Source organism: Stylophora pistillata, chromosome 5 (assembly GCF_964205215.1).
Source record: "Stylophora pistillata chromosome 5, jaStyPist1.2, whole genome shotgun sequence".
Classification (NCBI taxonomy): Eukaryota; Metazoa; Cnidaria; class Anthozoa; order Scleractinia; family Pocilloporidae; genus Stylophora; species Stylophora pistillata.
In genome coordinates this window covers 35,041,286-35,056,509 of record NC_142523.1, presented here as the reverse complement: position 1 = coordinate 35,056,509, position 15,224 = coordinate 35,041,286, and the positions used below count along the sequence as shown (strand labels likewise).

The 15,224-nt window shown below is 39.8% G+C and overlaps 3 protein-coding genes across 4 annotated transcripts; all 3 read right to left on the bottom strand.

Moving 5' to 3' along the window:
* Nucleotides 1–1,815: 1,815 nt before the first annotated feature.
* Nucleotides 1,816–4,538, bottom strand: LOC111332503 (uncharacterized). Its single transcript, XM_022937853.2, has 2 exons — nt 2,845–4,538; nt 1,816–2,384 (listed from the first exon to the last, which is right to left on the bottom strand). The coding sequence occupies exon 1, from the start codon at nt 4,316–4,318 to the stop codon at nt 2,846–2,848; it is 1,473 nt and encodes a 490-aa protein (XP_022793588.2). The 5' UTR covers nt 4,319–4,538; the 3' UTR covers nt 1,816–2,384; nt 2,845.
* A 159-nt stretch (nt 4,539–4,697) lies between these two features.
* LOC111332504 (uncharacterized) lies at nt 4,698–10,207 on the bottom strand. The gene is made up of 4 exons (XM_088759576.1): nt 7,207–10,207; nt 6,537–6,698; nt 5,228–5,496; nt 4,698–4,999 (listed from the first exon to the last, which is right to left on the bottom strand). The coding sequence occupies exons 1-4, from the start codon at nt 7,259–7,261 to the stop codon at nt 4,973–4,975; spliced, it is 513 nt and encodes a 170-aa protein (XP_088615702.1). The 5' UTR covers nt 7,262–10,207; the 3' UTR covers nt 4,698–4,972.
* Nucleotides 10,208–10,347: 140 nt separating this feature from the next.
* On the bottom strand, nt 10,348–14,093 carry LOC111332508 (uncharacterized). Of its 2 annotated transcripts, none has more exons than XM_088759577.1 (4): nt 14,022–14,093; nt 11,631–11,714; nt 10,943–11,205; nt 10,348–10,621 (listed from the first exon to the last, which is right to left on the bottom strand). In XM_088759577.1, the coding sequence occupies exons 1-4, from the start codon at nt 14,053–14,055 to the stop codon at nt 10,541–10,543; spliced, it is 462 nt and encodes a 153-aa protein (XP_088615703.1). In that variant the 5' UTR covers nt 14,056–14,093; the 3' UTR covers nt 10,348–10,540. The 2 variants fall into 2 exon arrangements, with proteins under 2 accessions (XP_088615703.1, XP_022793597.2); XM_022937862.2 differs by lacking the exon at nt 14,022–14,093 and adding an exon at nt 12,737–13,491.
* Nucleotides 14,094–15,224: the final 1,131 nt, after the last annotated feature.

The following is a 15,224-nucleotide window of genomic DNA, read 5'->3' as shown; positions in this document are numbered from 1 at the left end:
GGCACGCCCTCTTTTGTCTAGTAATGATTACGCATACGCTTTCTGATTGGTTCGTGGTCGTGCAGCTTACTTATCTAAAACCGCTTTGAAAAGAGGAACCTTAGACCATAGTTAATCGATTAACTATGCTTAGACCTAAAGAGAAAAAAGAAATTCCTGAAGTTAATTTGTTGCTATATATATCATAAGTGGTTTCTGTCTTTGAACTGTTGATATCAAGGTATAAAGTCCCCCAACAATCAAACATTTCTGTCATCCTGACATCAGATCGCACTGTAGATTTTATTTTCATCACACGGTTCCTTTTCTGAGAATCTGCTCCGTTGAAAAGCTAAGAGCAATGTTGTAAATCAAGTTTCAATCTGCTTTACAAAAGATAACAAAGTGAGTTTAGAAATGACACAAAAATCTCTCTCGTAAATTTTGACTCGGCATAAGTCCTATTCACCATAATGTACTCCAAAGGGGTAAAGTGAATTTAGATCCTTTCCGTTGTGTTTCTCACATAACGGATGTATGAAAAAACCCAGTATAGCGGTACTCACAGACTAGATTACGAAGAATTTCATCTGTTTAGCAAAGTCCGTCATGCTAGTGGAAAAAAAAAAACAGTCAAAAAAAATATTGATGTTGGCGTTTCGCACGAAACATGAGAGTGAGGCGCAGGAGAGTTCCGCGTGACGCGTTTTTTTTTTTTTTTTTTTTTTTTTTCCTCCAAATTTTTTTTGCTGGCTCGCTCGTCTTCGCCAACAAAGAGAGACTACTCGTAATCAACTCTCAGATAACCCTCGACATTCTCCAGTAGAGTAGATCATCAGCTCTGATCACCTTCTCCTGGATAAACCTAAGACTGTTGGCGAACTGGCACCAAGTTTCAATTGAAAGAAGTACTCATCTTTTTTTTTTTTTTTTTCTATCAGTTTCCGCCATTGATATGTTTCATGGGTTACTTTCGAATCTAAAATCTTATTTGAATTGAGGAAAATGACAAAAAGAGAGGGAAGAAATTAACTTGACAGTTCCACCAATTTTTAAACCTTTACAGTTTAGGAAGAGAAATTAAACTGCGCGCATCTCAGTTTAATATGTTTTTCTGAGGAACCTTTGGTCTACCTGTAAAAATGAATTTGGAATGAGACAATATTTGATTTACATAATATTACACTGGAGTGTTAAAAAGGAGAGGGGACGGGACAGGGGTGAGAGGCTCCCATTTGCTGTCCCCTGCCATCTCGCCTTTACACCCTCCCCCCCCCCCCCCCCCACATACACACATACACTTTTGATTCTGTCTTGGTAATGAGAAACTATAAGGTAACGACCGACGGATGTTCGCATTTTCGCAAAATCCTCTCCAGCTTTTCGCCCTAAAATATTCCCGCCCCCCCGCCCATCTCTTCTTTTCCCCAATTCACCCCCGTCCACGATGCCCCCTTCCATTATGTCATCTGAGAGTAACTTGGTAAATACAACTAAATAAGCCTGAAAATCATTTTAGCCTTTTTTTTTTTTTTTAAGAACTCGGACCTAGTAAATGCAGTTAATTTGAATGATGTTTCTTTCTGATTTAAATCAGTCCCGCGGAATCCCGCGGAATCCCGCGGAATCTGTGCGGACTCCGCCGTCGCTGGCTAAGATATCATTATAACATAACCAAAGTAAAGCGCGCGCTCTGATTGGTCAATTTAGCGTCCCCCGCCTCGAGCGACTCTTACGCTTCTTTCGTGCTTAGCAACCTCCCGCGTGCATCCATAACTCAATAGTGTACGCTGTGGTGTTTACCATTTGTTAAATCGAAGACGTCTGTAAACTATCTTTTTATCCCAAGATTTATTCTCGACGAACACCGCCGACGTTCTGAAAATTCCTTTTAACAATTCTAACAATTCCAACATAACAGCTCAGACGATTTTATCAATTCTCTCGTTAGAACAGTTCAAACGTTCGAGAAAATCTAACTTAAACTACAATCTACCACAATATAGATCGTCTTTCATAACTATATTTGTTAGTATTTTTCCCACAACTACGAGTACAGTAAAATCCCAACCCAAAACCGATCGCAATCTGTCTATATTAAATTCTAATTACCCAACAGCACGTTTCCCCTTTCTTGTTACGCGGACAAAACGCGTGAAATTACAACTTCTTTCTTACAGTAAAATTGCTTACGGATTTTGTGTACAATATTGTAAAATCTGTCCCACTCTCTGATGCAATCACTTACAATTTGGTGACATAATTTTAATAAGTAAATATTAAAATATTTACTACAACATTTAATCGATGACTTAATTCATAACTAACATTCCCCAACAAAATTTTCAAAGATTTTCACAAAATTTTTCCTCTTCTTCCTCATCCGTCAATCTTTCAATCGTCATCTGCAAAGGAAATATAAATAATATATGATAGAGCCACAAAATTTGTGCTTGTCAGATATATAAAATGCCATTGTATCATTGTTTCTATATAACTGATTTTTGTTTTAATTGCAATTCTAAACACATTTTGTCTAAAAGATGAAGAAAAACCTCTTCGATTTAGACTGCGCAGGATTGAGAAATAAATCAATGATAAAAGTGCTTGTTGAATGCGAAACTATTGCTAAATTCCTCTATTATAATTATATAATTAAAACAGATGTAACACTCGTAGCTTTTAATATACGTAAATGACACAAGAAAAGTTTCCAACCAACTCTCACAAAACCGATTGGATGCTCCACTCAAAATCCAGTGGCGAATCTAGGGGCGGGGCTTGGGGGGGAAGTTTCTTTGGAAGAACTATTTGACAAGCTATGCTGATATCACATACGATCGATGTGCTTAGATTTTGGTTCACCTTATATCTTTAACACTGTGATCCTGTGATTCTCTCTCTCAGCTATAGCAATCTTCCCATCAGGCGTCAGGGCCAGTCCTAACGGGAACCAACACTCATGTAGGGCGGTGCCATAGTTTCCGTGCTCCCTGAGAGGTTCCCCAGTCGTGGAGTACACTTTCACCTTGTGATTTCTGTAGTCAGAGCCGTAAACCTCACCACTCGCAGAATCAAACAGCAAGAAGCGCAAGTGAGTACCCCTTGGACCAAATGTATGTAGGTAGTCGCCAGCTTCATTGAAAATTTGGATTCTGTTCAGCGCTGGATCGGACACGTAGATCTTACCGGAATCGTCACAGCTGACATTACTGATAGCCTGGAATTCGCCCTCTTCACGACCAAACTTTCCAAACTTGCAAAGGGTCTTTCCGTCCGTGGTGCTCAGGATGTAGATACTCAAGCTTGAGGAATCCCCCGCGATAATATTACCATCGGGATCAATAGCAACGCTTGAGAAGCGGGGATGGACTTCTTGATCATGGACCTCCGGAATGATTTGTAGGAGCCTGTTACCTTCGTAATCGAAAATCTGAATCATGCCAACGCCGTTTTCATTTTCGTCTGCGACAAGAATGTTTCCATCTTTGGTGAGGCAGAAATCCATCATACCGTTGACCTTCCCTTCGCCCCGCTTCAAAAGACATTTCAAGAACTTTCCTTTAGCATTAAAGAGCTGAATCCGTTGGATGGTCACCACGTCTCCCATTCCGATCGTGTGCTCTTCCAACACAAGGAACTGCCCCTCTTCATCAATGGCCACTTTCTCTGGGTAGCACATTTGACCATCGGCCATACCATAATCACCGAAGCACCAAATCGCTGGGGGCTCATAATCAATCTTCTCACTCGGTAGGGCCTCAGCGAAGATATCAAAGTCGGGCCAATCTCCAAGTTCTTGCCCAATGCTTCTTACGTATTCCATCGCTGCATCGTTAATGACTTTGACCTGAGCCAAAATTGTAAGGTTGTTTTTTTCTTCAATGGCAGAATCAACTCCGGCAATACCTCGCAGCTTATTTAGCAGATGCCGAAATAAATTCGCGACCATCTCGCTCTCGTCGAGGTAGATGAACGACGCCTCGAGCAAAGCGATCTTGCATCCTAATACCCTGTCTTCTGTCGCGATGTCACTGTCTTCTAAAACAAATTTTCCCGTCTGCTGCTTCAGCCAAAATTTGACCTTGTTGAAAATTTCTTCGTCTGGATTCACATGTTTTATGGTGATCAACCTGTCGCGGATATTCAGTGCTGCGGAGCCGAGAAAACTGCGAAAAGCATTTTCTTCTACCTTGCGTATCTCGCGCAGAATTTGTTCCTTCAGCCATCTGTACGTGGAATCATTTTCCTGCACGATTTCTTCGACTTTATCCCACTGGTCACTCACAAATAAGTGAAAGGCGAGCTTAAACCAATTCTTCAGCGATCTTTCCGGCATTTTGTGTCATTCGAAAATAATGAAAAATGAAAACTGCCTTAGAAAATGCAGGGACACCTCACAAGCGAAACGTTTCGGTTTTTTAGTGGTTTAACTGTTGTCTTGAATATTTAACCACACGTAATATGTAAATCATAAACAGCTGGTTGTACCAATGCAAATAAACAAATGAGCAACCGGTCGATTGAGTTGAATGTTGAAAACGACTCTCAAACAGTTTCATTTGTTACTTTATTAAGGCTATATTTAAAAAGATCAATGCTCTTTTTGAAATCGAAAAATTTGCTTTAATCATGTCTTGAGAAAGCGTGACAGTTTGTGTGATCGACTTCATATGTTGTCACGCAATACGAGGAAAAAGCTTTTAAGAAGCATGAAATCGAAAATCAATATCTTTATTAGTTCTGGTACAAATAATAGCTTTATTACCTATAAAGGAAAATAGGGATATTTTCATTATTACTAAGACTCTACATGTCATCGAAGTCTCCTTCGTAGCCGTTTCTTGAGAAGAGTCACGCAGCTTTCCCTTTCAAGAAACGTTTAGTCTTCACATCGATAATTGTTACATACACTTGAGTCCTCTTTACACTGTCGATCCTTGAGTCTAGTCCATTGTCTGTAAGGATCTCGAGAGGATTTCAGTAACTTCCTTTAGTGACACGTACTTCCCAGCAAAATCTGGGAAACAAAATATAAGCTATTGGACATATATAGAGAAGAATCACGACGATGAGTATTTGAGATCCTGAAAGTGAAAAACTTGAAAAGTAAACTTTTGGAGAATAGTGCGTTGTCATTTATCGCCTGGGGGGAGGGGGAATGGGAGGATTTTGTTCGTATCAAAATAAACAAATATATCCTCCGACCACTTCCCCCCCCTCCCCCCCAGGTGATTAAGTCCCTCACCTGTAAATCCTTGTATTGCTTGGATAGAACGTAATAGGTGTGACTCTCCCTGTGTGTTAACTGCCCAATATCACTTTTTAACAACTGACAGTTTTCTAACGATGGATCATTGGCTTGGTAGTAATTGTAGGCTTTGCAAGATTGATGCCGCATGCAGCAGTCCCAGCAATGGAGCTCAGAGACAACTTTGAGCTCCAGGAGAACGTCACCTTCCAAAAATTGGTGACTCAGTGGTCTACTTTGTATTAATGAAACTTTGTTGCAGCCACCTTAAAAAGGAGGAAATATCAGAGGCGCTAAATAAGGTGTGACTTTATTAAAACGGTTTGTTGATTGGTTGGGCACAATTGTATGCTGAAACGGTCTAATTTCGTATATTTTCTCCGTTTAAACCGCGCGCGAAATTCCAACTTCAGCATTTTTAAATTGTTTTGATTTGCTTCTTGGCTGTTAAAAGGCAAGGTTTCCAAAGTTATATGAGATAAGGGCACTTTCTATGTTTTGTCCTGTTTCTTAATTCTCCTGCTTCGGTTTTCCCTGTAGGAGTTGAACCCAAGCGGGTTCAATTCCCAAATAAAGCGTGGAAGGAAGCAGACCACAGTTGCCAAGCCTTTGATTCAGAGTGAGGCTAAAGGTGACCTTGTTGTGATAGAGACCTGTATCTAGTTAGCATGATAACAAAGTGAATTACCAGATACAATGAAATATATGAAGTTCATATATTTTGAACTGCGGTATTAGATACGTATGATGCACGATCCTCGCAGTAGATAGCGCTATCTAAGCGATAGCGAAAATCAGACCTGAAAAAAATCAGGCCTGTACGGGATTCGAACCACTGACCTCTGCGATACTAGTGCAGCGCTCTACCAATTGAGCTAACAAGCCAACTGGGAGCAGGCCGTTAAGTTGATTCGTAATAAACCCGTGAACGTGATAAATCAGATACAATGAAATATATGAAGTTCATATATTTTGAACTGCGGTATTAGATACGTATGATGCACGCTCAATTGGTAGAGCGCTACACTAGTATCGCAGAGGTCAGTGGTTCGAATCCCGTACAGGCCTGATTTTGTTCAGGTCTGATTTTCGCTATTGCCTAAATAGCGCTATCTACTGCGAGGATCGTGCATCATACGTAAAGTGATTTACATTTAAAAGGCAGCAAGCTTTGTATCATAAAAAGGTCACCCCTTGTCTCACTCCGGTCCGAAGGCTTGGCAGCCAAGCACACAACTGTAAAATGGACTATTCTGACACAGAATTAGGGACTGGTACCCAAATCGGGTATATGGTTCATTGCTACCTTTATTGGGCTGCTTTTCTTTAGTTCGGAGGCATTTTACCATCCCTCTTCTTTTTGTATAAACACAACACTCTTCGCTCAGTCGTCTGCATCTCTCCTCTGTCACGTGATTATTGAGTCCAAAACAGGGATCATTTTTCGCGACTGCAGAATACGCACAGTCTGCAACAAGATATCCATGAAAAAGCTTAAGTAAAGAAAACTGGCCAGTACCTTTGAAATATCTTGGGGAAACTCGTTTAGGAACCTGCTCTATTATAAATGGAAAGTCTGTGAAGTCGTGTTACTTATTATTACAGCACTGGCTATATTCAATTTTTCTTTCTGCAGGCGAAAATTAAATTGGTGCGACAACTAGATGGTTATTATCTTGGGCAGAAAACGGTTACAAATCGACCGAAGCGAACTATGAATAAGTGGTCCTCTTTATTAGTTTTCCACTAAATGGGTTTTAAAAACTAATTACAATCAATACTAAATCAAAACTTGTGAACTTTAAGGTTTCCTTATAACTCTAAGGTTTCCTGCCACAAAAAGATATCGATGCTTAATGCTGATATTTCCAGTTTGGGAGTCCAAACTCCCTCATAAATTTTTTTTTTATTTGTAAGTTACTCCAGCATTAAGTACAAACTGTGATAAGACTTGCAAAAAAATATTAGCAGCTTACCACCGGCCGTGACTTGTCTCAGAGTCATAACAAGGTACACGAGGATAAATTGCATTTGCAATTTTTGGCAGTCAAGTAGCAAATTATAATCTATAACAAAACAACAAAATATATGTTTATGGGTATAACTATGTTTCGGGCATGACTAAGAATTTTAACAACAGAGTTGATAAAGTAAAATGGCCCCAGTAAAGAGTTTCGAAGCTGACATTTCGAACGTAAGCCCTTCATCAGAACAAATGGCTAAGGGCTAACGCTTTAAAAGTCAGCTTTAAAACTCTTTTAAGGTGGCCAATTTACTTTATCGACTCCGTTGATAAACCCAAAATTACCTTATTTATTAGGCAAGTTTTTCAGATTCTATAACAGTTGAAGAAGAGCACAAGTCTTTTTCCTTCAATCTTTTCAATCTTTCAATTCTGTTTCTCCGAGACGGTTCATACATGCACGCATTCGATATTCAATGCGATATTTTGAGTTAGGGTTATAGGCTGTGTACTGGCAGTATTTCGAGAAACTAACTTTTCTCAAAAAATCATTCAAGCTCTTTGACCTTCGAGTAGCACAGACATATCAAAACAAACCTACCTGAGTGCATTGCTGCGTAGAGTTCCAGTCTGATGAAACTCGTTAGTTTTGGCTCATTAACCGGCCACGATACGACTTTAATATGCAGTGTTGCCTTGAAATGATATTTTTTTGCAGTCTTATTTAGATAGCTGACGTTTTCTCTTTCAAAAGACGATAAGCTCGTGACTATCAGTTTTCGATGATTAGCTAAGAGTGGTCTTCGCAGCTGCTAATACAAGGAGTTGTAAATCATTTTCGTCTTTTGTAAATAATGATTTAAGAAATAGCTTTTATAGCGCAAAAAAAATCCCAAGGAAGACCTACAGTGTGAGACAAGTGTAAAGAGGGTCCAGAATAGGGGTTCGCAAATCCCGCTTTCCCGCCTTTTTTTCTCCTCAATCCCGCCATCCCGCCCCTTTTTACGCCCGGATCCCGATCCGGCCCCATTTTTTGCGAGATTTTTGACATGTTTTGCTTGATCATTGAAATAGGCGCTATGATTTACCTTCTATCAGTTGTCAGTTTTGATGGTCCAGGTTCTCAGCATCACAATTAGCGACCATAACTTTCTTTTCTGTTTTGCTTAATTATTTTTTGGTTCTCGCATCAGTAAATGTTTACCTCGATACTTTAAGTCCAGTATTCTTGGAATTAGATAGATTGATGTTATCTGTCTGTCTTACGAAGATTCGACTGCTTTGCTGCTAGTTTCCGTCAGGTGATGAAGCCAATTCTGTCAATTGTTTACATTGAGTTTAGGACATGGAAATTGTATATAAACACACTGGTCTCTTTTAAGAAAACATAAAACTGCTATTAAATCTAACAGCACGACCAAATGCGGACACCCTTCCAAGCAGGAAGTTTGCTTTACCATCCAAAGTGGAGACCCTTACAGATCCTTCTACCTACTTGGTCTTCGGTTTCTTCTTCTCCCGCACTGCTACTTGTATCATGTTCGTCAAGAAGGCCGACATCTCCTGTTAGGTCAACGCTTTCCCCTGGCACAATGTCTTTCTCGTACAAGAAATCGGGAAGCATTACAGCCCTAGCCGTGGTCGTTTCTTGTCGGACTGTTCTTTAACGAACTGCAGCTCCAAAGGCTTGTGCCCATTCCCTCATATGCTGGGCCTCTTGGGCACTTACTACCCCAGGTGGAAGTTGTGGTGCTAATGAAATTTCAATGAGTGCCGCTGCGGGGTCTGGAACGGGATACCACGACTTTGGGTTGGTATAATAAAATGCCGCCCAGTTCGTTGTCTTCTTTATACTTTCTTTGACAGCGTTTCCGAAATTCCTGGCATATTCAAGGGCAGTGCATAAAGTTGATTTCTAATGGACCGCAAAGTGACAGTTCTATACATCTAATGTCATGCAGCTCAGGAGGTTGGTTCAGGTATAACCCATTGGCGCTAACAGGTCATAACGTCTCTGAAGGCCAGACTGCGACAATGAAACAGACTCTACTGTCTTCTCGGCCACATTTCCCTGTGGTCCATTAAGAGAGCTTGGCAAGCTTTGGATTTCACCGCGAATCAAGGCCTCGTTTCGGCGAAGATATTGCAACCTTTCTTTAAGCAGTGTAACGGCATCTTGCAGATTGTAAAGCTCGTACTTTTTATGCTTCTCGTGGACTGAGAATGCCTTTTATATCTTTCTGACTGCAACTAGAAATGCAGCGGTTTCATGCAGAATGGTGAATACCTTGATACAGTTGGTTCGGGCATCACGTATATGCAAGACATGGTCAAACTCCACACAAAAGTCCAGCAGGTTGGTAGAATTCAGCACGCGAAGCCAAGCCATTTCTGGTGCCCTCTGCACCGCGGTACCTACAAACACCTTCACTCTTTCCTCATTTCTGATCCAGTGCAGGATGCGATGCGATTGCGGATCTGAATAGACCAAACCATCTTTGTAAACCGCAATGGAGGGAGCCAAGGAACAGTATTCTGGACCGGAAGAAATAATCCGTGCTCTTAACTATGTTGATAATGAAACTTTCTCGATGCCTTGACGGTGAGAAATATAAATGTCACTATTCAGGATGGCCATCAATCCGACATTATCAAATGACCCAGTTTTTAATAATATATCAGCCTTTATTCATTTTAATAATATACATTATTAAAAACTTGATCATTGGATAATGCAATTCAAGGCTATTTATTGGCTTAGCCATTATGGTATATGAGCCAATATACCATAATCTACAAATATGGTAAGCATACGCATCAGCTTAAAATTAAAAGAAGCTAAAAAATTTAATAAAATTTAATAATTTAATTTAATGTTTTTAATAAAACAGTTATTCCACTCGCGCTTGTTGGATATGAGATGATTATAGCCAACTCGGCGCTAAGCGCCTCGTTGGCTATCTATCATCTCATATCCAACGCGCGCTTGTGGAATAATTGTTAATTATCCAGCAAACAGGTCATGAGAATACTCAAATCTGTCAGGAAGAAGTTGTTGTTTTGATCTAACACCATAGTCTTATAACCAATTTACAAGGAAATGTGTAGCAGCTACAGAGGAGAATTTTACAATCAGAGTCTGGGAGTCTGTAAAGGGTCAAAGAAAACGTGTGACGTTTTACTTTTGACACTTTAATCTACATCATCCTAGTCTTGTCCCAGACCTTACATGGCTAAGCAGTTACATTTCAGTTACACGGAACTACGAGCAGCAACAACAACAAGAGCGCTAAATTCTACTACTACTTTTGACAATATGATCGGCAACCACTTGGCGACATACATCCTCATCGATCATCTGGATAGTTTGACTTTTTGGATGTTGGCTGAGGGCAGTGCTCGGTTCCCAAAAGAAACTCTCGGACAATCTAAAATCAAAGTAACACACGTAAAGCCTACCACGACATGCACACAGCTTATCCTAGTTTCATCAAACAACGAGAAGTACTGCCACTCCTTGGATGAATGTCGGTCCATCCCAGCTTCGAAGGGTGGTGAAGAAGTCTCTTATAAAAACTGAGTTGAAAAATACTAAAGGATCGAAATCAAGTGATTCGGTGGACTTGGTGCACTCCAACGCTCCTTACCAGATCTCTTACCAGGTCCCCAGACCTCTGATTCAACAAGCTAAGACAGTGCTGCATAGTGAACGCTGATTCAAAATCATCGTGAATAAAATTTTTACTTACATTCATGTCCGTTGGTGCGCATGCACCGGTTATCTGCGGTAAGTTTCGAGCATCAAAAGCAGTGGAGATGCCATCTGTACTCAAAAGTTTACAGCTTTCGCTTCCATTCCCGGTAAAAATGAATTTGTCGCAGTGTGGAAGACGGAGACATTCGTCCAAGCACTGGACTATTGTCGATACTGGATGCGTTGCGATCTCATACCCCGTACAATGTTGGGGTTCCATGTTTGCTTCATCAGGACCATCACAATCGCCTGTCACTCCTGAAATAAAATTTTTATACTTATAAATCAGCTTCTTAATTCGTTCTGCCTTCCCGTCATGCGTCAGCTTTACATCACTCACTGTGTAACTTTCACTATAGAGCAGTTTTCAATGAGTGTCGAAAGCAATCCGGGAATCGTATTGGTTTCTCTTATTTCCAGCTATGTGATTGGTCTAGAAAACTCGCACCATCTTCCTGCCAAAAATTGAATCCAATCGTATCTTGGTCCCTAGCGTTTTCCCTCGTTTCAGGCAGTTTGCTCACCCATGTTACTCGTGTTCTATAACCTTCTTTGCTACTGACTCAGTTCTCACTACTGGCCCCCATAGTTTTGTTTACTTTTCGTGTCATCCAGGCCGTTGAATTTGGTCCGGACCATGTACAATTAATCGATTCGCAGCTCGTAGCTCTCATATGACTCACCATGATCGACACATGTGATGAAGATGGTGCTGACGAAGGCAACTAATAAGAAACCGTCCTTAGACGAGTGATTTTTATCATGACCTGAAAATAAAGAATTAAACTCAATTCAAATTAATTAAAGGTTTATTTTAACTAATTACGAATGAAATAACTATGGTATTAATGAATCCATACCATCCTTCGTGCAACAACACTCTCTAATCCTTGAGAGCAAATAGCATCCAATTTATCATTACAGTGAAAGTGCTGAATCACACACAAAGCCCATGGGAAGAAAGGAAACGATCGCCAACTAAGGAAGCTTTTGCTTGCTAAACAAATTCTCCTTGTTAGCACCTTAGGAAACGTATAGAGAACAGTATGGAGAATATGCATACTGGCGTTAGGGTGTAAAAAGATTAATGAGCCTTTAGACGGATGACATTAGCCTTTAGTTCAAATATCAAGCCGTGAAAATGAAATGCAACTACGAAAGATACATCAGATTTTATTTTCTTTTTACACAGCGCAATCATATGAACTGATCGGCACTTATCATTGCGGCAAAGCAGTTCGTTGAAATTGTTAACAGGATCTTTGTGCGTGTTCGGTTTATTTAGTTAGTTGAAGCTTTTTTCTAACAACTGTGAACATTTCAATTTTAAATACATAGTGGTCACCCAGCCAGTGTAGCCTCAAAGGAGTTTTTTCTGGTTAACCAGTAACTGTCTGTATCTTTATTTTACATACTGCTTCTTAATTTTATGTAATCTTATAGTAAAAATAAACGTAGTTGTTTCTACAGTAGTCATTAAGGATCACCGACAACCAAAATACGGTATACTTTCCAAAATGGCGCATTGCAGGCTCTCAAAACAAAATGGTTTGCTTTTGTTTTATGCCTGTTGGAGACAGGCAACAGTGACAATTAGCTCCGGATAGTTATTTCGTCTCCTCAAGAAGAAAGATTCTAATTCTTTCCGACATAATCAAGAATCTCAAAGCTAACATTCGTGATAACGATTTTCGCTCCAGGTGGCTTTATTTTTACGTAACCGTGTTCTTCTACCGCTATTAGGATAAAAAAGGATGAGGATCTTTGAACAACTTGACTATATACTTACGCATATCTTAATTTGAGTTGGGCTATACTTGAGATGCAATCCTCATTCGTCTTTGTGGGAAATTCGTCAATCGAAATTTTGGTCGACTTCCGTTCCAAAAGTTAAATTAACATTGCAGTCAACGTGGCGACAGTTCGCTTACTTGTAGGTGACTGTTGTGTCATATCACATTTACTCTCTCAACTACCATCACCTGTTTTCCAATTGTTGACGCCTTTTACCGTTTGCGTTTGAGTAACCATTGACTCTTTCCATTAATTTCTGGCGGATCTAGGATGACACTTTTCAAACCTGTCGATGAATTTACGTTCTTGGAAATTTTTTCAGGAGGGTACATAACCCAGAAGATTCCTTGAAGCTTAGCATCCAAAGTTTTAGCCGAATGCTTCGCGCGTAAAGTTTGCCGCACATATGCAATTCATCGTATTAATTTCTACGGAAACAAAACAACCAATTTGCTATAACCTTTTAACTGAGGCATTCTCAAGCTGTCAGACATTGTAATGCATGGGAAGACATGCATATGCATTTTTTGGCCAGATTAAAATTCATCATGTATTTTTAAAAAATGCCATTACGTTTTCGTGCGTTAAATTAAATATGCAGTAGACACATCTAGGGATGCCAATCGGCATACAGAGCCTATGTTCTTGAGCTTTAGTCGAATTTAAAGTCCTCTTTTATCCTCCCACGCCTTTTTCATTCGTCTCATTTAATGGACCGAAGCTTCTTCTTAAGTAAACCTGGTCAATATTTACAAGAAGTTTTGACACCCGGCCCGCCGTCTTTTCGAAATTTGACTTCAGCCAACATTTTTAATTAAATGGATGTGCTTCTGAACCAAGATGGCTCATACTGACGATGTCTCTCGCTTAAAACTAATAATAAAAACATCCTAGTAGCTTTCAAGATCGTTTGAAATTCGCGTTTGTTTTCTTTTTGTCTTTTTTTTTTTTTTTGAACTTGCGTATCCTTTGGCGTTTTCCTTCCCTAAAATACTGTGTAAAGTGGTAAATTTAAACTTTCTCGTTCAACATAATAAAATTCACTCTTCGTAAGAGAAGTCTACAGAAAAAATGTAATTTCAGGCCGGGGAAGTGAAGTGCAAGCAGCCAGTCACAATTAAGTAAGAGAGCACCTTAGGAACACGTGACTCCCCCTTCCCGCTAGTTTCTGCTCGCCTCTCACCACCTGTTCAGCAGTTAATACAAGAGAGCATGTGCAAGCTTCCTACAAGACCTCCCTATTGATCACCGACTTCCTCCCCTTGAGAGGTACTACTCACGCCTCGGCCTGGGTCTGGCGCTCATAGCTGCCATTTTGCCAGCTCACGTGACTTTATGGCTCGTACTTTACCGCAAGTGAAGAAATGCTTGTGCTGATGCGCTAATAATAATAAGAATCGTATATGAACCTGCTTGAATGCTTCGTTTGGTAAATAGCCTCGGCTTCTGTTACAACGAATTTGGGGCCAGCGGTCCGTTCACGTGGTGGGGTTCAGTCCCCTCCCGTCAACATATATATTGTAGTGTTCGCGCGTAAAAGCTTCGTTATGTTACGTAGTTTGGTGTTGTTTGTCTTTAAGCTGCGTCTCGCGTTATTTCATGATCCAAACCGTCAGGTGTGTTTTATGTTTTCATTTCGCCGCGTTTATATCGTTTATTATTTTGTTCATGCCATTTATTTTCCGTAGTTAGACCTGGTGTAATTTAATTTTGTTATAGAAACCACTGATCGAGAAATAAACGTATATGGTTCGGATAGCCATTGAGTGATGTTACTGGTGCGTACGTTACAGCTTCTTTTCTTACAAAAATAAACCTCTTCTTAGCCCTTCGCCGGTAAACAGTCCAACTTTTGGTAAATTCGTATTTATTTTATTTATTACAATCTATGAATTAAAAAACCAAAGGATAAACTGTAAATATATAAATATAATAGCTACTTAAGAATCATGGAAAAATTTCCTAACTCTAGACTTAAAAATATTTACATTATTACAAACACGAATGTCTAACGGTAGTTGATTCCACTGGTCAGTAATTCTATGGAAAAAACTATACTTTAAGACATTAGTTCTAGCATATTTCTTCTTTAAAGTTAAAAAATCCTTAGCCCTAAGTGAGCAGCGGTCAGTTTCCGAATAGAAATCTATAATCTGTCTGACGTTAATATCAATGTTGCCATTAAATACTTTATATAAGAAAGTCATATCAGCCAGTGATTTAGGCGCGTAGCGTGGTCATTTTTTCAGGTACGCACAAGTACATTTGATCTAGAAACCTAAGTAAACTGAGCTAAAAATACTGCGTTCTTTATTTCTTGTTTGAAATAGTTGTGTGAATACAAGCAAAGAACAAAGCGTCTTGCCCTTATTTTGAGCAAACTTGGCGCAAACACAACATTGTTTTCAAATTTTTCTGGTCACTTCAAGTACGCACGTGCGTATATGCGTAGAGGACGCTACGCGCCTGTGATCGTCTCTTCT